The sequence below is a fragment of the Asterias amurensis genome, chromosome 10 (assembly GCF_032118995.1).
Source record: "Asterias amurensis chromosome 10, ASM3211899v1".
NCBI classification, from domain to species: Eukaryota; Metazoa; Echinodermata; class Asteroidea; order Forcipulatida; family Asteriidae; genus Asterias; species Asterias amurensis.
In genome coordinates, this window is record NC_092657.1 from 5,630,933 (window position 1) to 5,652,220 (window position 21,288).

General features: G+C 37.0%; 2 protein-coding genes across 2 annotated transcripts in view; both read right to left on the reverse strand.

Annotated features, from left to right (window-relative positions):
• LOC139942987 (uncharacterized) overlaps nucleotides 1–3,794 on the reverse strand; it is a 59,913-nt gene extending 56,119 nt beyond the window's left edge. Inside the window, exons 1-3 of the mRNA XM_071939801.1 lie at nucleotides 3,745–3,794; nucleotides 2,621–2,734; nucleotides 1,169–1,561 (exon numbers count right to left, since the gene is read on the reverse strand). Coding sequence (XP_071795902.1) covers nucleotides 1,169–1,561; nucleotides 2,621–2,734; nucleotides 3,745–3,772 — 535 coding nt within the window. The 5' untranslated portion in view covers nucleotides 3,773–3,794. The remainder of the gene's footprint in view (nucleotides 1–1,168; nucleotides 1,562–2,620; nucleotides 2,735–3,744) is intronic.
• LOC139943443 (uncharacterized) lies at nucleotides 3,774–17,581 on the reverse strand. The gene is made up of 5 exons (XM_071940254.1): nucleotides 17,536–17,581; nucleotides 6,742–6,918; nucleotides 5,819–5,932; nucleotides 3,893–4,155; nucleotides 3,774–3,803 (listed from the first exon to the last, which is right to left on the reverse strand). Exons 2-5 carry the CDS (start codon nucleotides 6,821–6,823, stop codon nucleotides 3,774–3,776), a joined length of 489 nt encoding a protein of 162 aa, XP_071796355.1. The 5' UTR covers nucleotides 6,824–6,918; nucleotides 17,536–17,581.
• Nucleotides 17,582–21,288: the final 3,707 nt, after the last annotated feature.

Consider the following 21,288-nt stretch of genomic DNA (forward strand, 5'->3'; position numbering starts at 1 on the left):
GGTAGTGGAAAGCTTCCCTTCAAGTATTACTTACTGAGGTGCTGTAGTTTTTGAGAAATGAATAAAACAATGTCATAAAAATAAGTTTGTAAATGATTAAAATAGTTTTCGTCTCATGAGACGAAAATTATTTTCATGACATTGTTTTACTCATTTCCCCAAAACTACAGCACCTCAGCATGTAATATTTTCAGGGAAGCTTTCTACTATCATTATCTTCAAACTGTGTAAGCTTAGTGTAAATCTATAGACATTGTGTTTTTTGCCCTACACAAGTTACATAGACCCTTTAAGTAGGATCCGAAACATTGCATGGTTGGAGTACATATAGTTAGGTTTGCGGTATAGCAATCATTTGTAAATCTCGTTTGAGTAGAGTTAGTTCTGAAAAACGGTGGTTGACTACTTAACAACTCGGTTAGGGTCTGATGGTGTCCTGCATCCTCCTAAAGACGGCCAAGGCAAAACTCCAAAGAGTTAAGCACAAAAAGTAGCGGAAAGTTTATGTCACATGTATAATTTGTGACTGGTATCCTGCTCATTGCTGCTTAAGCAGCCGTAATATGATGGGCCCTAAGTTAAATGCCTGTATAGTCATTTTGAAATACAAAACTTTAATAGGCATGTCACAAGACGTTTACACTGCTATGGTTTTTAAATCTTGGCTTAAAAAGATAGTTCAGAGCATCAAAACATGAGCTTTAATTGTCAAACAGCAAGCCATGACCAAAACAAATTATTAGTCACACGTTATCATCGATGATTTGCCCTTTTGGAGAATCTTTCCCAAAACTTACCATGGAATAGTTTTGAAAAAAGGTAGCTACAGTGTAATTCTAAGAAATTGGCCCAAAGCTTTGGGCTCGCTCTCGGCTACGACTAGTCTTGGTTCCTAGACCATTGGTGTTGCGCGGTCACACCAACGTTCCGATCTATGCACGGCAAAAACTGTACACGCTTTGTAATGACCGAACGCTAGCGGGCGCTCTGTGAGAGATCCGAAAATCAGAAAAACAGAGCGCCCGCTAGCGTTCGGTCATTACAAAGCGTGTACAGTTTTTGCCGTGCATAGATCGGAACGTTGGTTGTGTGTGACCGCGCAACACCAATGGTCTTGGAACCAAGACTAGGCTACGACACGCCACGAGATCAAGCCGAATAAACTTACCCTTCTCTTCGTAAGCCGTCAGTTTGAGTTCAAAAACGTTCCCCCTGTCGAACGTTGCAGAGATGATATCGCTATGTATCCAAATACTAGTCACAGGTGTGTACATTATTCCCGGATCCCGAATGGGTTTCCGGATCTCAAACAACCGCTCGGATTCGTCGTTAGCTCCGTCCACGGCGGAACCAATGTGGATGTCCGGACCGATAAAATTCATAGCGAGGATGTTGATTTCGATGACGGTGTGATCCGGAGCACTGACGACCCAGAAGCAGTCCATTTTAGGCGGATGCCAGATTGAGTGCGACGGATATTCCGGTAAGTACCCCGGAACACCGTACTTAAGGACGACCGGAGTATTCGGAACGAGAGTGATATTGGTATCGCCACACATTTCTGTGAAAGAAAAAACATATGTATTGATCTTGATCTTGATTGAAAAATTTAACAGCTCCTTTCTAGGAACAACACTCAATAGGGTCAGGTCGGGGAGGAGCTCCTGGTTGCACTTATTTTTATGCGCACCTATTAGTGTCTGGATGCCGAAACTTAGTGATGCTGATTGCGGTGTATGGGAGTGAATTCCCGTCTTTTGCAGCATTTGGGGAAGTAAAACGTTCTGAAAAGGTGTTTGCTCTTGAGGATGGGAAGTTGTGGTGTATAAACTTTTGTGTGTCTGTTCTCGTTTTTTATTGAAAGGATTGTATCATGCTGAACAATATTTATCAGGACCAAATGTAGATTCTGGTTCACAAATCCAAGATCACAGAACAACAGTACCATGAAACATATAAGAAACACACTCGTATTTTTGACCGCGTGGGGCGCTCTCAATAGTATTTTTATCACTTCCAGGGGTATTTGCAATTCGTCCTGCAAGTAAGTTTTAATAGGCGTCCTGTCACTTTTGTTGCGTCGTGGATTATAACGGCCCATTTAAAGATCTTATTGTCCTCGAAGGATATGATGTCTGTGATGGTAATGTGTTCCAGTCTTTAGTAACTATTTCGGGTATGAATGAAGTAATACAAATAAGTTTGAGAGCAACCTCACTTTTCCAAAACGGCGCATTGGTTACAAGTTAACATGTCGCAGTTTTGGCGGAGAAGCAAACACAAGAGGGTATAAACCTTTATCACGGTGTGGTCATCTTGATTTTACTCCATTCCAACTCATTGTAACCAAATTGAGGCTAGAAGAAATAATAGTATGGTGCCATGTTTGCGCGATGAATGTTAGCATCCATTACTGTTATTGGAAACAGGGAACATGACCAAGATGGGGCAACGTGATAAAGGTCTATAAACGGACTCGTTGGTGGTGTTTGTGGGTTTGTTCGTAGGAGTGTCTGTTTGTTGGTGTGTTAGGGTGTTGTGATGTTTTCCAACATGCTTCAAAGTGCTTCAGTTTTCTTTAAAAGTCAACGAGGGAACAAGTCAGTCAGCTCACACTTACTGCAGTCGAGTTGGTCCGAGAAATCCCCACAATCTATAAAAGTATCACAGCTAGCTTCGGCAGGAAGACAAACTGAAGAATATGAGCACAGTGTTGTACCACTATCACAAATACCTAGAAGTTGGCATTGAGAAAGACACAAAAAAATAGTGGAGAATGATTTTAAAGATCATATTTATATGCACCTAACTTCAACCGTTACTAAAAAAAAGGCACTGGGCACGTTTTGTTAATATAATATTATTGTCAAAGACCAGTATTCTCACTTGCTGCATGCCGACTTAATGCATAAAATAACAAACCTTTAAAAGTTTGAGCTCAATTACTGGTCATTGAATTTGCAAGAGAAAAACGTAAGAAAAACACCTTTGCCTGCTTTCAAATGCATAAAAAAAGGCTTGAGCAAATACCTTTGTCTGCTCCTAGTTATAGGAGTTCTTACATGTTTATAAAAATTTAATCAAATTTTTATCTTTTTTTGTGCATTCATGCCTGGAGCTTTTCTTCTCTTCTTTTAAGTCAGTGTTTTTTGTTTTTTTGTCATTGTTAACAATAATGAATGTAAACACGCCAATTTAAGTCTTTTTAACTTCTGTCGTGTATTTTGTGATATTTTTAATAAACCTTAATGAATTGAATTGAATTGAATTGAATTAAGAACAGGGTGAAATACAGGTGTCACATGACAGTGTACATAATATGTCATATTATGACAGTGAGAAACATTTTGTAATGAGTTACTACTACTATTATGTTTGTTTGATTTCAATTTTTTTTTTCACTGCAAAAACTATGTTTTTTAAGTTCATTTTAAGTAATTCCGGTAGTGAAGCCAATGTAACCTTATTAGACTTGGTTCCAAGTCTTTGATCGTGGCTTTTAGTCGTCCTGATAACCGCTACAAACAGCGCCCTCTTGTGGGGGCATTTTCGTGTCTGAGCTGCAGAAGAATAACCGCGATCTAAGACTTGAATCAAGTTAGTCTAATGTAACCTTGTCCATATTATAGCCATTAACCCAATGTACAGAAAACAATGAAAGAAGTTTTAAAATTTAGAGAAAGACTTTGCTGAGGTCGAAACTTCAGGACACTAACTATTTCATTATTTTTTTTAAATACTAACCTGGTTTTTCTCGTTGAGTGAAACTCATCTCAAACCAGACACAGTCTGGATATCCCTCGCTATGTGCAAATACCCTAACCCAGGCTTGGTTGCTATCCACTATATAGACCCTCCCATCATCCAGTCGCCGTTTGTAGAACAACCCCACCTCGACGACCACACTGCTCCCATCGAAGGGGTCATGACCCCTCCCTATGACAACTTCATCGTACAGGCTGTACGAGTACGTGTTGTGCGCTCCTCTTTGGGCGTGGACTTGGATGTAAATAGAGGTGCCAGGGTCGCTTGCGATGAACCACGCGCAGGACAGACTGGTGCGGCACTGGTTTTCATCTATTCCTGGGGGTGCTTGAACTGTGAGGACTGGTGACGAGTCGTTTAGGAGAATATCGGCGATTCCGCAGAAGAGATCTGAGAGGCAAAGGTCAAACGAATTTCAATTTCATATTCAAGAATACATTTTCCATACTCTCATAAAAGAATAACAACAGTTACATGTATTACGGAGTAAAGCAAAACATTTCTTTAAGTAAGAGTAAACATGAATAAATAAATAGAGTACAGGGCCGTTTTGGTAAGCATGAGCTTGTAAAAAACAGCCAGACAGAAAAGAAAACAAGACAACCAGACAGACAGACAGACAGACAGTTAGACAGACAGACAGACAGACAGATAATACATGACCCAACAAATTCGTAATAGAAGCGACAAGATGGCAGAACAGTTTAAGCTGAAAATAAATAAGACAAGTATTGAGGAGATGGATGTGGTTCAATTACATAGGATGGGAAGCTAAAGAGTAAGTAAAGAAAAACATTAAAGGAACTGCGGACACTATTGGTATTTACTCAATAAACTTAGTGAGAATACTTGTCTTTAACAATTACCAAACGTGTCCAGTGCCTTTAAATGTCTTGATTGACAATGTATCGACGTAATGACATAACGGTTACTGTATGAGAATGACATAACGGTTACTGTATGTGAATGACATAACGGTTACTGTATGTGAATGACATAACGGTTACTGTATGTGAATGACATAGCGGTTACTGTATGTGAATGACATAACGGTTACTGTATGTGAATGACATAACGGTTACTGTATGTGAATGACATAATGGTTACTGTATGTGAATGACATAACGGTTACTGTGTGTAAATAACACGATTATTGTATGGGAATGACATAACGGTTACTGTATGTGAATGACATAACGGTTACTGTATGTGAATGACATAACGGTTACTGTATGTGAATGACATAACGGTTACTGTATGTGAATGACATAACGGTTACTGTATGTGAATGACATAATGGTTACTGTATGTGAATGACATAACGGTTACTGTATGTGAATGACATAGCGGTTACTGTATGTGAATGACATAACGGTTACTGTATGTGAATGACATAACGGTTACTGTGTGTATTAAATAACACGATTATTGTATGGGAATGACATACAATACTGTGTGTAAATAACACGATTATTGTATGGGAATTACATAACGGTTACTGTGTGTAAATAACACGATTATTGTATGGGAATGACATAACGGTTACTGTATGTGAATGACATAACGGTTACTGTATGTGAATGACATAACGGTTACTGTATGTGAATGACATAACGGTTACTGTATGTGAATGACATAACGGTTACTGTATGTGAATGACATAACGGTAACTGTATGTGAATGACATAACGGTTACTGTATGTGGATGACATAACGTTACTGTATGTGAATGACATAACGGTTACTGTATGTGAATGACATAACAGTTACTGTATGTGAATGACATAACGGTTACTGTATGTGAATGACATAACGGTTACTGTATGTGAATGACATAGCGGTTACTGTATGTGAATGACATAACGGTTACTGTGTGTATTAAACAACACGATTATTGTATGGGAATGACATAACGGTTACTGTGTGTAAATAACACGATTATTGTATGGGAATGACATAACGGTTACTGTGTATAAATAACACGATTATTGTATGGGAATGACATAACGGTTACTGTACGGGAATGACATACAGGGTTACTGTATGGGATTACCTTCCAGAAAGTCAGCACACTCGTCTGAGCTTGAATCAGACACCGATGAGCAGTTCGGATACTCATCGACGTAAATAGATTGCGACGAACCCACGGGATAATCAAGCAGAGTTCCTGCACAATCACAAAGTAGTTCATTGTAAAGTTATAAGTAATTGGGAAATTTTTGAAGGGGCACTTCAACCAACACGAAAAATAGTTTTAAAAAAACAAAACTCTGAAATTGCGTAGAGTGGTGTTCTACAAGTGTCCGTTCTGTTAATGCCATTTTCTTTGGTTGCTAAAGTTGTTAATAGTACGGTCTTAGCGTCTTTGACGAATATCACGCTTCATGCTAAAAAGAACTGTTTAACAGTGAGCTAACGGGTTTTTTAAAGGTTTTTTTTAAGTGGAACATGGAACCCACGAGGAATTGTTCTGCTTACCGTAAGCACAGAATCTGCGCTTACGGAAGCAGGGAATTCTGTGCTTACGGCAAGCGTATTTCACGGGTTAGCGGCGAATGTTTGCTTCCGCGTGTGCGTACTCCACGTTACTAGGCATTCTACGCTTACAAGGCTAGCACAGAAGTTCGGCGCTTGCACGTAAGCGGGGAATTATGATCGTAAGCACAGAATTTGGGGGTAAGCAGAGCCATGAAATTGGGCCCTAGACCCCACAAGGGAATACATTAGAAAAGGGAATAATAGAACAACAATAGCATGGACCCCACAAACCGGAACCGTCAGGCCAGCGGGTTGGTACGGATCTCCTCAATGACAACATGCTTGAATATAAGGCCGTGTCCGAATTGGCGACTTCGGCTACATGCAGCTACGGCTAGGGCGCGCGCGTTTGCTATTCTTCAACACTGACAGACGCGCTGATCTAACCGTAGCTGTAGCCAAAGTCGCCAATTCGGACACGGCCTAATATTATCTTACCTTCCGAGTCGGCGATCGCAGTCCATGATCCCACAAGAAGAACACAGGTGCAGATCCACATCGCATTGACGCACCCCTCCATAACACAAGCTCTGTCAAATGAGATATGCTGATGATGTAAAGTAGAATGCTGGGATTGGCAAAACGCCGTTTGGATGACCACGTGTTGTCACAGACCTGTAAGTAATAAAGTCAGGAAAATGCAACATGTAGGGATATTAGATTTATTTTCTCCCCTTACGAAATATATTACAAGGTTGTGTGCGGCATGACTGAAGTGTTTGACTAAAGCTTTCAAAGTCAAGTGAAAGTATCCTAACCAAAACAGTTGTAACTGTCAAAATATATATATATATATAAAAGGAAAATAATGAAATAAATAAATTCACTTCACAGCCAATTATACAGGAAAGCCCAGGAGTACAACCATTCCCAATAAAGGATCATTGTACTCCTGCAACCGATTCACGAAACGCTAGGATTAATCCTACCTCGAGTTAGGACGAGTAACCCGTTCTAACTTGGGATGGGTTCAATGCATCATACGTCTTCGGATAGGGAACTTAACTCGTCCCAAATCCTAAGATTAATCCTAAGTTAGGGAGAGTTTGGTGAAGTCGACGGCTAATGTTAAATTAAAACATCCAACCCGGAGAGGAAGGCATCGAGAAAGAACAAAAAATACTAACAAAACGGACAGATTTGAAGTATCGCCGGTGTTCATGGCGCCTCCCTAATTTGCCTCCAGGAGAAACAGTCTCGGCAAATTGGCCATGATGCGACAGGCTAACTGATTAATAGCAGCTATAACCATCGGGTCCAGGAAATCCACGTTTAACTTGACATTTCAAATTAGAAATTGAATTAAATGGCACTAGAAGCGTCTACGCAACTTTGCCTTCTCTTACTACGGACAATAATAAATAGGGATGAAACTAAAATGTACCACTTTAATGACAAACTATTCTGCATAAGCTTTCATCCTATGAAACGACCATGAACCTTATCAGATGCAATTATAGCCGAATAAGTAGTTGCGGATACAAAAGCTTATATACATAGAAACTTATTAATTGGATAGTTAGTCATTAATGTTTGCCTCTTTGCAATTACTCAGACTAATACGGCTAATTACCCTCCACTTATTTTATGTACATTACGTATATAGCTCATACAAGGGAAACGTCCCTTGCACCGTCTTGCATGTATATAATGATGTATAACTTCGAAAGACCTTTCGATCGCAACGTCACAGCCTGAGGTTTTGCCAACCAAGGTTGGAAAACGTCTTGTGGGGTTAGGAACTACACAGAGGTTCTTCACAACTCGAACAGTGTTTCCTTTTTTCTGACTCCAACTAATTTCCTCGAAGTCATTTCATCGGCGATGATGCAGCTGCAGCTGAGAATTCGACTACATCAATTGTTACATGAACAAAATGTGTAATTTCCTGTAATCCCCAACCTCTTGCTCACTTGATGTTGTAGTCTGCAATAAAATGCCTTAATTACATTTGTTATTTCTTTTTTGGTTTTGTTTTTTTGCCAATATTGAAATAAATGTCTAAACTACATATTCATCCTACTTTTTAACACTAGTTATTTTCCCCAAACGGTGGCAAACATAACTTTATTAGCAATAATAATATACCTATCTGGATGTGAAGCATGATTTGCGGTATCACCATGTATGTATCTATTACTTGGCATAGATGTTCTGTTGAGAACTTGTATCGTATCACTGCCGCGGAGTAGAGTTTCGGAATTCGGCAGACTTCCTAGTTATTAGTTCCTGCTTTTTAATAACTACCTGGGCGGAAGATAGAAAATCAGCCGGGACTAAAGCTTTAGTGGATCGAGGGGTCATATCTCCAATTTGGTTGCTTTTATAAAATACTTCAGGCATTTGTTTTAAAACAGACTTGCTACTTCATCTTCTTGCTGACTCTCAGTATACGGCTTTTCCAGCAAACACTCAACATAAATGGCGCTAATTTAATTTGTTGATAAAGTGGCCACTGCTCTTGTCAATTAAATAAGTAAAGTCGGTGTCTTTATAGTCCGAAGAACTTAACACCATTGATCACTCCGTTGTCCTTGATAAACCTAGTTTCTACGGCATAGGAGGTGTTGCCCTCAAATGGCTTTCTTGTGGATCCTTTGTCGCGGTCGTAACCAATAACTGTTTGGGTTAAGCTGTCCATTAGTTAAAGGAACATACACAATTGTGTTTGCAAACAAAACAGTTGCTGTCAGTGTAAGCAAAATCTGTAGAAGTTTGACATTTTTCGGCCATTTGGGTCACGAGAAAATAGTGAAAAACCGATACACATTTTTGCATGACATCGATGAAACAAAATGAATAAAATGCTCAACTGAGCGATAAACTCAAAATGGGAAATGCATTGTAATTATTTCTCATCAATTTCAGACAGAAATATTTCAAGGGATGTTTTCTATTATCATCATCATTAGAACGTCAAAAGTGGATCTTAGACGAGTCATTTTTGTCTCTGTGTAATGTTCCTTTAATCGTTGACCAACGACCGACACAGTTATTGGTTACAGCAGCAAAAACGAACCCTTGCAAGTAAAAATCTTCTGTTTACTTCCTTCAAAAATCACAACTCTTCTTGGCGAGAAATCTCTGAGAATCGTTGGCTTCACAACCAGAATGAATTAACTAAAATAATAACTTAACAAGACTGCGAAACATTTCTATTGTCGGGTGTAGGCTTTTCATGAAAACTTTACTTGCCAATGTTAAATAAACAAATAGTCATAAGAAGAGAAGAGCAATATACACAAATTCAGACAAATTGAAATTTCTTTTTCTTAATGTAGCACATTGCTACAGAATGTGCAGCCTTAGTGCTTCCTCAATTTCGGAAGCAAAGTGCAAAGTAAATCATAAAGTACTCGAAGTCTTGATGCAACCAGGTATTCAATTACTATCTCCAGTACAAGACTACGGAAGACTCAGTATAAATCAATACCTCTGGTTTAAGTGTAAAATATTGCCTTCCTCTTTAGACGGTTGCCACTTTTCAAGAATTTGTGGCATGTTTATTTTGTAGATTCGTGCTTGATTTCTTACTCGTGTCTTATTAGAGCACACACACTTTGCGAACAATGCATGTAGTCTATGAAGACACACAGCCGTCGATTTCACAAAGAGTTAGGATTGTCTTATCTCGAACTTAGGATTAATCTTAAGGTCTGCGTGCTACAGTGCATGGTTGGGACTCGTCCCAAGTCCTAAGATTAATCTTAAGTTAGGAAGAGTTTTGTGAAATCGACGGCTGATAGAATACCTCAAACGCTTGACTTCGGTGGTTTATCAATTAACTTTAAACTTCTGACCAACTAATTTAATGAGTTGCTACTTAAATATTTACTTCATAAAAATCACTGAATTAAATCAATAGTTGTATGTGGCCTCAGGTTGTTATACTTTTTGTTGTATCTCTTTTTTATGACTCTCGGTCAGCTGCTCAGATCATTCTGATAATCGTTTTTATTTAATACTTTGTCAATAATGGTCTAGGGTCGTCCATGATTGTCCTGTTTCCTGAAATATGTATGTAATGTATTGAGGTTGGGACTTGCACAAGTCTAATGATTGTTAAGTGACGTCACGTAGCGCCGCCTTGTTTAGCTCATGTTTACATGTCAGCAACACGGAATGTTGTCCAGCTAACAATAAATGCTTTGAAGTTCAGAATTACTAATACGATCGAGTGTTTCAAGTACTTATAAATATTAGGAGCAGTCTACTACAATGTACCTTTTATTGTAATACATATTTTGGTATTTATAAATATTTTGTCAAAGAACAAGCTTCCTGACAGTATTTGTTACCCTTTCACGGAGCTCAAACAGCAAACCAAGTATACCACGGCATTGTGCACAATAAAACTCTGCTACGGTGCCATGAAATTCGCGTGATTCTATACGGACCGTAAGTGCATTAAAAGGCCGGTTTGAGGTGTAATGGAAAAAAAACCAAGCATCTTCAAAGGCGTTTATTATCGCCCGAGTGACTTAAAACCGGCCTTATCTACGCTGTAAAGCAGTTAGGTGAAATGGGTCATGACAGTTTACAACATAAGAGTGACAAACCTCACACTTTGAGATGTTATCATTCGTGAGCTAGTTTCGTGTTTTTTTGTTTTGAGGCATTGCTCGATAAGATAAAATCGATGACATATTATAGTATAGTGTATTAGAAGAGCTTTCGATAGAAAAGCATTTTGACAATAATTTCACTTCAAGTTAAAACAAAACTGTGAACACCTGGTTGGTTTATAAATACGCCTCTCTTAATATTCATGCATGACGTTATAGTTCTTACCCAAAATGAGGCTATAGGCGGGCCTCGTTTTTGGTTAGAATTGTGACATACTCACGCATAAATATTGACAGAGGCGTACACAGTGTGCAGTTTCTAAAAACATACAATTTAAATACCCTTTTGAAAGAAGAACATTAAATTTAAGGGCTTGGATTCGCTTGCAACTTCGATGACCAATTGAGTCAAAGTTTTCACAGATGTGTGATGCACAATTTTGTTGGGATACACCGAGGGGCCGATTTCACAAAGATCTCAAATTGATCGTAACTTCAAATCAATCGTAGTTGCTAAGTAAAGTGTGATGTCACAATACAAATCTCTATGGTGATACTGAAAATTTGTCTTGCGATGAGTTTTATTGCTTTTTGAAATCGGCCCCAGCTGGGGTGGATTTCAGACTAGTCTAATCTCGATCGAGTTCGGACGAGTTACTCGTCCTAACATGGGACTAGCCATACGATTTTGATATCTCATATAGGAATAGTACTAGTCCTAAGTTAGGACTATTCCAAACTCTCTGTGAAACCAAATGCCTTTTATAGTGCCATACAAATACATTCATACATACAACGTTGTGTGAATTAAAGCAAGATGAACCGGTGCACTAAAGAAAACTTTACTCCGCCACGAATTGCTGTTAATAATTAAGTCACATTCACTCATTTCTGAAAGAGTTAAAGTACATTCTAAATCATAACAAGAACAATTGTACTAATCGACAAAATTCACTCTAAGCCTGTCACGCACAAACACTCCGTCACATAGTCCTGCCAGAGGATACATACTATAATTTGACAGAATCGTGCACTTTGAAGTGAAGCATGAAACTCAGCACACATGTACTTTTTATATTATATGCCTCTCTAAATATTTATGCATGAGGTACGTCACAATTCTAATCCAAAACGAGGTGATGGGCGCAGCCACTGCAAGTGATGGGGGAGTTGCGCCCATAGCCTCATTTTGGGTAAAAATTATGACGTCATGCATAAATATTAAGAGAGGCGTATAGTGCCATCTAAGTAAAAGAAGTAGTTCCATTAAAGTGCCATGTTATTCTCATATTGTCATACTGTGAGACATATTTTGATTAAAGTCACCTGGAAGTGGTATTTTTCAAAATAAAGCTTTTGTCACTAATATATGTGTTTTGATGAGTGGAATGTGAATAAAAAGTTAACTAAGGTTTTAAAAAATCAGTTCTTTACAAATCTAAGAGTAGACCCCGACCCGAGAGGGCGCTGTTCGTGACGTCAATCGAGGCAGACTTTGCCTGTAATGCGTAGAGTAAACACAATTGCAAAGTACATGTACGGACCATGGAGGAATAAATTAGACCATGGAGGAATTCCTCCATGTACGGACCAAGTCGTGAGTTTGTAGGCCTACGTTTCAAAAAAAAAATAATTGTTTTTTTCCTGCAATGCCGACCAGGTGTATTGCTGCTGAATGCAGAAAAACACTTTTTGAAATGTACCAACTCACGACTTGGACGTACATGTACTTTGCACGTGTGTTTACTATACGCATTTCAGGCAAAGTCTGCCTCGATTGACGTCACAAAAGGGGTAGGCGGAGTCAGCCCCCCAAACAACTTTATATATTTATTTAAACATATTATAAATCGTGACAAACAATTACTAAAAAAAATATACTCTTATGTTTGAAAGAAAAAAATTATATTTCCAGGTGACTTTAATAGTATTGTCTGTTTCTTAAGTTGTGGTATCAGGTGATAAGTTGGGTAGTAATTTAGTTCAAATCCATCAGAGCCCTGCTGGGTGCTACTTTTTTGTTTGGTCTTCTATATGTGTTTGTATATGTTTTCTTAATCGTTTTTATTTTTTGTAGTTCCATTTTTACCTGTGAAACTAATAAATGAAATGATGAAATAAAATCTCTACCTATGCCTGTGGTGGCCCTTGACAGTCAATTTTTTGGTTAAACTGCAGCAAATTCTGATATAAAACTACATTTCTAGAAATGTTTGCAACATATAATCTTCCCTCCTCTGGCAATGTAGTATGTTTATCAAGTCAAATAGTTCATAAAAAGCATGATTACGGTCCGATATTTTTAAAATGATGTCTTTATTTTTCAAAATGACAGTCTTACAGCCAAAACGTCCAAACCGAAGTACATGGAAATTTCCACTTTTCCGCTGGACTGATTCGATCAAATGAAGAATGTAGGGTGAGAAAAAAAAACTCCTCGGTGTCTCTTATGCGTTGAATAGAATTGGGCCGAGAGGAATCGGTGATTTGAACGATGTAATTATGTTCTGTGCCCAATTGCATAGAGCTGCTTATTAGGCAGTGGACACTATTGGTAATTATTAGCACAAAACCTTACTTGGTAGTATAAAACATTGTGAGAAACGGCTCCCTCTGATGTGGAGTGGTTTTCGATAAAGATGTAATTTTCCACGAGTTTGATTTCTAGACATCAGATTTAGAATTTGAGGTCTCGAACAAAATATTGCTATGCACATGAAAAAATGTGCATACCAGAATAAGCTTACCAGCCAAATTGCCATGTTACATGAACACATTGTGACAGGTATCCGGCTCATTTCTACTATAATAGTAAAAACAAAATGTTGAGCAATATTTCCTGCTTAAGCAATTTTATGATTGGGTCCCGTAATGGTTGGTCATTTTGTGTTGGTGATTAATTCGATCCGATGGAGAATGTCGATCGAGGAAAGAAACTCAATGGAATTTCCCTCCAAGTGTCTCTTAATGCATTGACTACAACTGGTCCGAGATGAATCGATGATTGAACGATGTCGTGTTCTGGGCCTATTGTATAGAGATGCTCATTGTAATGGTTTGTCACTTTGGGTTGATGAGCATTTCGATAGAGTGGAGGATGTGAAGAGGAAAGAAACCCAATGTTAATTTTACTAAGTGTCTCCTAATGCGTTGACTCGAATAATGTTAATAATAATAATTAGGTTAATGTTAATAATAATAATGTTAATAATACCTTTGATCTTGCTATTCTTATTAATTGACCATTGTTAGTTGCATTATGATGCAACTTGCTCTCTAATCCTACCCTTTCATGTTGTCCGGCATTGTTGTCGAACAATACATTTACCACTTTTATGGTCCAGTAACCCATCCTTTCATTCTAAACATCCTTTGTCCTTGCCACTCTACTCCTATTGGTTCACAGCCACACATTGTCTCTGAAATAGAAACTTTGATTGGCTGTTATTTTCCCGCTTCTTTTGGATCCTTTCCTCAATCCCTTTCCCCCTCTCTTTTTCTATAAATGGGTATGTATTTGTTTGTACTTGTTTTATGCCTCTGAAGAAGGTCCGGTTTGGATCGAAAGCTAAGGCCATCTACCCTATTCATTATAATAATAATAACAATAACAATAACAATAACAATAACAATAACAATAACAATAACAATAACAATAACAATAACAATAACAAACAATAACAAACAATAACAAACAATAACAATAACAATAACAATAACAATAACAATAACAATAACAATAACAATAACAATAACAATAACAATAACAATAACAATAACAATAACAATAACAATAACAATAACAATAACAATAACAATAACAATAACAATAACAATAACAATAACAATAACAATAACAATAACAATAACAATAACAATAACAATAACAATAACAATAACAATAACTATAACTATAACAATAACAATAACAATAACAATAACAATAATAATAATAATAATAATAATAATAATAATAATAATAATAATAGTAATAATAATAATAATAATAATAATAATAATAGTAATAATAACTAGAGATTGAGAGTTTGTGAACAAACTCAAGGTGTTCGGTTTCCGGGAGTTAAAGCCTGGATTAAAAAACAAATATTACACCTTGCTTTGTTCTCAAGATTTGTAATAAATGATTCAAATTGCAAAAACTGTCAAAACAACATGATTACTCTAGTAAAAGTGTATGTTTGGTGACGTCATCGGTAATATTTGTTTTAAACCAGACCTTTGCCAGACTTGTTTGCTGTGATGGTAAAGCATCAAAGGATGTATATTTCAACCTAAAAGGTAATAAACAACGCCCTTTCAAATCATTTCACAGTCACTTCCGGTTTAAACAGGTCAAAAGGTCAACGAAAGTTCACCAACATATCCATTTCTGTAAAGTACGTAAAGCCCTTTCATATGATGTATAGATTGTCATAATAGCTTATGTAGTTTAGGAAATATGAACTTAGGAAATATTGACGACTGTAGAAAAGACTGTAAGGGGCATGTATGTTTTAACCGCCTTGAACGAAGACTATTCTTCATGAAGCTTTTTCGCGCTCTATGGATGATCACTGGAGCGTGACTCTGCTGCACCGCTAATACACTAACGTTGTGTGTATGCCTATGTGCAATGTTTATGCAATGGGGATTTACGTTGTTCTTTAGACAAGAATTTTGAAATTTTCAACCTCTTTTTTGAGCCGAAAGACAACATCGAAATGGGGTAATGTCTGTGGGACGTTTACAAAGTTTTCAATGACGATTCCGATGATGTTTCGATTGTAAAAATCCCTCATGTAGATCAAAAGTTATGATTTTTTGAATTAATAAACTTTGAATATTCATAACTCAAGAATTGATGACGTCATTATGACGTAACTCACACGGTTTCTTCTCCTAATAAATATCTAACTATGTGTGAAGTTTCAAGTTCATACGATGTTTGGAAAGATGTTTCTGTTAGGGGACAAGGGACGTAGAGAAGAAGAAGAAGAAGAAGAAGAAGTATCAATAAAAAAAAAAAACCGAACAAAAATAAGAGGTGTTCCGGGCTGTTGGCCCGAACACCTAATAATAATAATAATATTGAGGTCTTATAATAGCGCACGTATAATACCAACAAGGTACTCAAGGCGCAGAGTATAACAAAGAACCTTTTAGAAAGATGTTATTGAAATTATTGAAGTTATGAATTCTGGGAACTATATTATTTAGCACCTTTTTTTTCGATAGTGCACTGGGTTCTTTTACATGCGTTACACAACACATGGGACCAACGGTTTTACGTCCCATCCGAAGCACGAAGCAATGCCTTAGTGTCTTGCTTAAGGAATCATCTGTCACGGCTGGGGATTCGAACCCACACTCTGCTGATCAGAAACACAAGAGTTTGTATAAGTTGCTCTTAACCGCTCGACCACGACACTTCCAATCGGGCTTAGAGGAATGGGTGATTTCATAAACGATGTCATTACTATAACTACCCGATCGTCACCACGACAACGGGAGGTGTACTTTCCTGACACGAAAGATGACCAATCTCTAAAATATAGGGGGACTTCTAAACAAAACAAAAAAATCGGCTGTGTAACAACTCGAGTGATAGTAGGAAGATATTGTTTTTAAATTGAACCTCATAAAGCACATCCATCACTTAAAACTGAACAATACACGAAACTTATGTATTCGTGTTAATTAATAAGTGCATAGAAGGTCATTGGGTGCGAAATAATTTACACACCAGTACATCCTTTATATGAGGTTTTCCGTATAATAGGATGATATATTAATGGCAACTTTACAATGTGACAATCCTTTCTGATCCTCTGCTGAAAAATATTTGTCAGTACGGAAATAAAGTTGTAGTTCCCGTGAACTAGAATTGGTAGTGCACGTAAAGAGGACAAGAACACTAACGTTGAAGAGTAAATAGTTAAACCCGGTGTTTCTGCATGGTTCAACCATGTTCACATTTTCTGTCGGGCTTGAGAGTTAAGGCCGAGTTATAGTCGGTCGCGCGATGGTCGGGCGTCGGAAATCTTGACGCGCGATCATAAAAAGACACGGTTTTTAGGCCTCAGTCTTAGGATTGCGCGCAAGATTTCTGTCGCGCGACCATCGCGCGACCGACTATAAACCGGCCTTTACATTGTTTAATATTAATTTTGGTTTTTGACCCATACACCGATGTGTGTTAGCACTGTATACTCAGTACTTTCCCGAGTTCTATAAAACACAGGCATACTCACTGGGATTCGAACCCACGACATTTGTATTCTGGAGCAGATCGATTCATAAGTTGTATTATAACATTGATTAATTCACGATTAAACGGCATCGTGGATTGTACTACAAACAATATTTAATCATTATCGCACACATAAACAAAGTTATACACGGGGTAAACGTTTACTTCTGTAAGCTTATTAACAGCAATTTCAAAAAAATTACAAAACAAAAACAATCCGCATCAAAAACAAATATTCTATAAATACTTTGTACTTCATCTTCTTAATAATGTGTATGTAATTTGGTAGTTCGGAACTGATGAATAGAACACCATTAGCCAAAAAGGACGATAGGTATTTTCTTCGGTTCGAAATTTTGAGACGCAAACATTTCGACGATAAATTTCAAAGGAATCAACACTTGTATTTGCACTTACCTGTTTGGTGTATGCAGTTTAGTTTCGCTCAAATTTGATAGCTAGAATACAATTCGCCAAAGATGTTAAACTGCAACAGGACGAGAACAAAAATCAGAAATTATTCATGCACTCGTTTTCTACGCCAAGTGTCTCTTCTTACAACAGAACCGATAACTAGAATAACATAAGCCAAAAAGGTTGAACCACAATCCGAAATCTGCAGTTTCTTGAGACGCAATTTCTTTTAAGGATTATTCGATTATTCGTTAACTCGTTTTCTGCACTGACAAGTGTCGATGGTTGTTCAGGTAAATTCTGCTGTGAGACCATTCATTGTTTGCCAGGTCCACCGAAATGTGTTGCGTTTCATTCCTGCCCAATGTCAATGATGGATTGCGATAGAGTCACTGACAGTAGTCTTTCCCTCAACTCGTCTATGTTGCTGTGCAATGTCTAGCAGCAACAGAATTTTAAAATCGCAGTCAGTTGGTTTCCCATTCGAGAATAAAAAGCATACTCTTGTGAATCGATATTCCAAAACAACGACTGTCGATGTGTTATAAGTTGGCGTCTCCAAGCAGGGTTCACATGCAAAACTTATGATGGATTGCGATACAGTCACTAACAGTAGTTGTTCCCTCGAGTCGTCTAGTTGTTGTGCAATGTGTAGCAGCAACACAATTTGAAAACTGCAGTCGGTTGGTTTCCCGTTCGAGAGAAAAAAAATACTCTTAGTGAATCGATATTCAAAAAAAACAACAGCAGTCGAAAACTAAGTTGGCGTCTTGAAACAGGTTTCCTGCGCAAAACTAATAGTCTGCAATGGCTGTGAGTGGTAAGATATGAATGTCCTTATATATACCATGTTGAATTATGCCTGCCAACAAGGGCTCGTGTCGTCCATATAGAAAGCAGACTGGAGGTGATCAAATAAAATTGTCACTGACATAATGTGACAATGTGTGCACCGCACTTTGACAACTGGTTTAGGTTCGTGTGGGCTATTCCCGGAACATGCTCCGGTGGTCTCCCTAATAGTCTGGTCCCTGGACTTTATTTGCATAAGGAGAAAGACAGACACTGGCTTTACAGACTCAATGATTTCATTGGATACAATAATTTCATTGGATACAATGAATTCATTGGATATAATGATTTCATTGGATACAATGATTTCATTGGATACAATGATTTCATTGGATACAATGATTTCATTGGATACCATGATTTCATTGGATACAATGATTTCATTGGATGTAATGATTAATTTGATACAATGATTTCATTGGATACCATGATTTCATTGGATATAATGATTTCATTGGATACCATGATTTCATTGGATATAATGATTTCATTGGATACAATGATTTCATTTGATACAATGATTTCATTGGATACAATGATTCCATTGGATACAATGAATTCATTGGATATAATGGTTTCATTGGATACAATGATTTCATTGGATGTAATGATTAATTTGATACAATAATTTCATTGGATACAATGATTTCATTGGATATAATTATTTCATTGGATATAATTATTTCATTGGTTACAATGATTTCATTTTATACAATGATTTCACTGGATATAATGATTGTATTGAATACATTGATTTCATTGGATGTAATGAATAATTTGATACAATGATTTCATTGTATACCATGATTTCATTGGATACAATGATTTCATTGGATACAATGATTTCATTGGATATAATTATTTCATTGGATATAATGATTTCATTGGATACAATGATTTCATTGGATATAATGATTTCATTGGTTACAATGATTTCATTTGATACAATGATTTCATTGGATATAATGATTGTATTGAATACATTGATTTCATTGGATGTAATGAATAATTAATTGATACAATGATTTCATTGTATACCATGATTTCATTTGATACAATGATTTCATTGGATATAATGATTTCATTGGATATAATGATTAATTCATTGGATACAATGATTTCATTGGATATCATGACTTCATTGGTTACAATGATTTAATTTGATACAACGATTTCATTATAATGATTTCATTGGATACAATGATTTCATTGGATAAACGTGCAGTGAAGTAAGCTTTCCATATCTGCGTTTTGATTGGCTTGGGTTATGTTTGTGAGTTGCACTTTCGGTCGTCTGCATGCATTATAAGAATACATGTATAAGTAGTTGTAACAATTTTGATTTCAAAACAAAAACAATTGCGCTTAAATTATCGACAGGATTGTGTTAAAAAGAAGGTAAATGGAAGGTAAGCCTTTGTTAACCACCCATTAAAAAAAGTTATCTATAGGCCCTACTTACTTTTTAAGAAGAACAGCAGCATTGTAATACATCATTTTGTAATTTAAATTCAGTTTGAAGAATGGAAAAATATATCTCCTTTGTGCGTATCTACATTTATACGGTTGTGTGGTTACAGCCGACACCCAACAACCAAAATATAAATTAATTAAAATCACAAGAAGCATTAACGTGTCCGCATGGCCTCAATATTTTACAAGGAGGTATGACAAATCACGAGTACCGAGTTCCGGAAAAACCCAGAAAGAGATTCGCTCCAAATTTCATTTCGGATTCGCAATCCCGAAGCCGCAATATCAACAAACGGTTTCCTCGGATGATGGCTCGACAAATCTGAACTTTAGCCTGTTTTAATACAGAGTCCGCTCTTTGCTGTTCTATATTATTCACACTGCTCGGCTGGGTATGACACATATAAAGTTCGCTTCTCTCTTCCTTTTCTCCTTATTTACTTGTTGTATCATCTTGAAATGTAATCAGATTTGATTTTCTGAAAGCCTTTGGATGGTTAGAGTCGCACACATCTTTGCACTAACATTTTTTTTTTGTTGACATTTTAGTCTTAATATTAGTTTACCTCGGGATGGTATATTTTCATTTTTGTTTTGTTTATGAATTTTCGTATGCAATTAATATATTTGAACTGTGGCCCACATAAATATGAAATCAATAGTGTCCACTGCCTTAAATGTGTGCGGATTACACATCCCCTACATGCAACGTTTGCACAATATACATAACGTCATGTTATTCCAGACAAATAACTCATACATGTATATATTTGTTTTCCTCTTTAATAAGAAACAATAATTAAGTATAGGCTTTAGCGGTGCAAATACTCAAACTGAATAGCCTTCCAGATGTTATTATAAGCATGTATGGTTATATTAATTTACACCGTACATTGTTTTTCTGTCCTACCTATGTATGGATGTGTCATTGTTTTTCGAGCAAACGTATTTGTAACAACATACCAGCAACAACCATTGCACATGATATTATTTGGAATGCAATAATTATACGCTGATTAAACTGGTTTTGGTGTTTTAATTAAATTTCCAATAATAACATATCATTGTCACCAGAGAATGAACTCCCCTGTCCAATTATACCATGCAGTGAGTCTATGACTCGAAATTGATATTGTTTTAACAGTAGACTACATAAATGCAGTTTTCATTGAATGTGATGTGTTCCATGTCTACAAGATACTCTTTAAATCTTAGTCAAAACAAACCTCCATCCCCATCCCCTTAATAAAAATTATTATCTAGCCATCACCCCCCCCCCCCCCCCCCCCCCCCCACACACACACACACACACACTTACAGCCGGGGGAATCCGCTTACTTACATACTTGTAAAACGGACAAAGTAATGCACAAACACTGTTATCGCAATAATTGAGGGTTTTTTTTCTGTTTAAATTATATTCCAGTATTT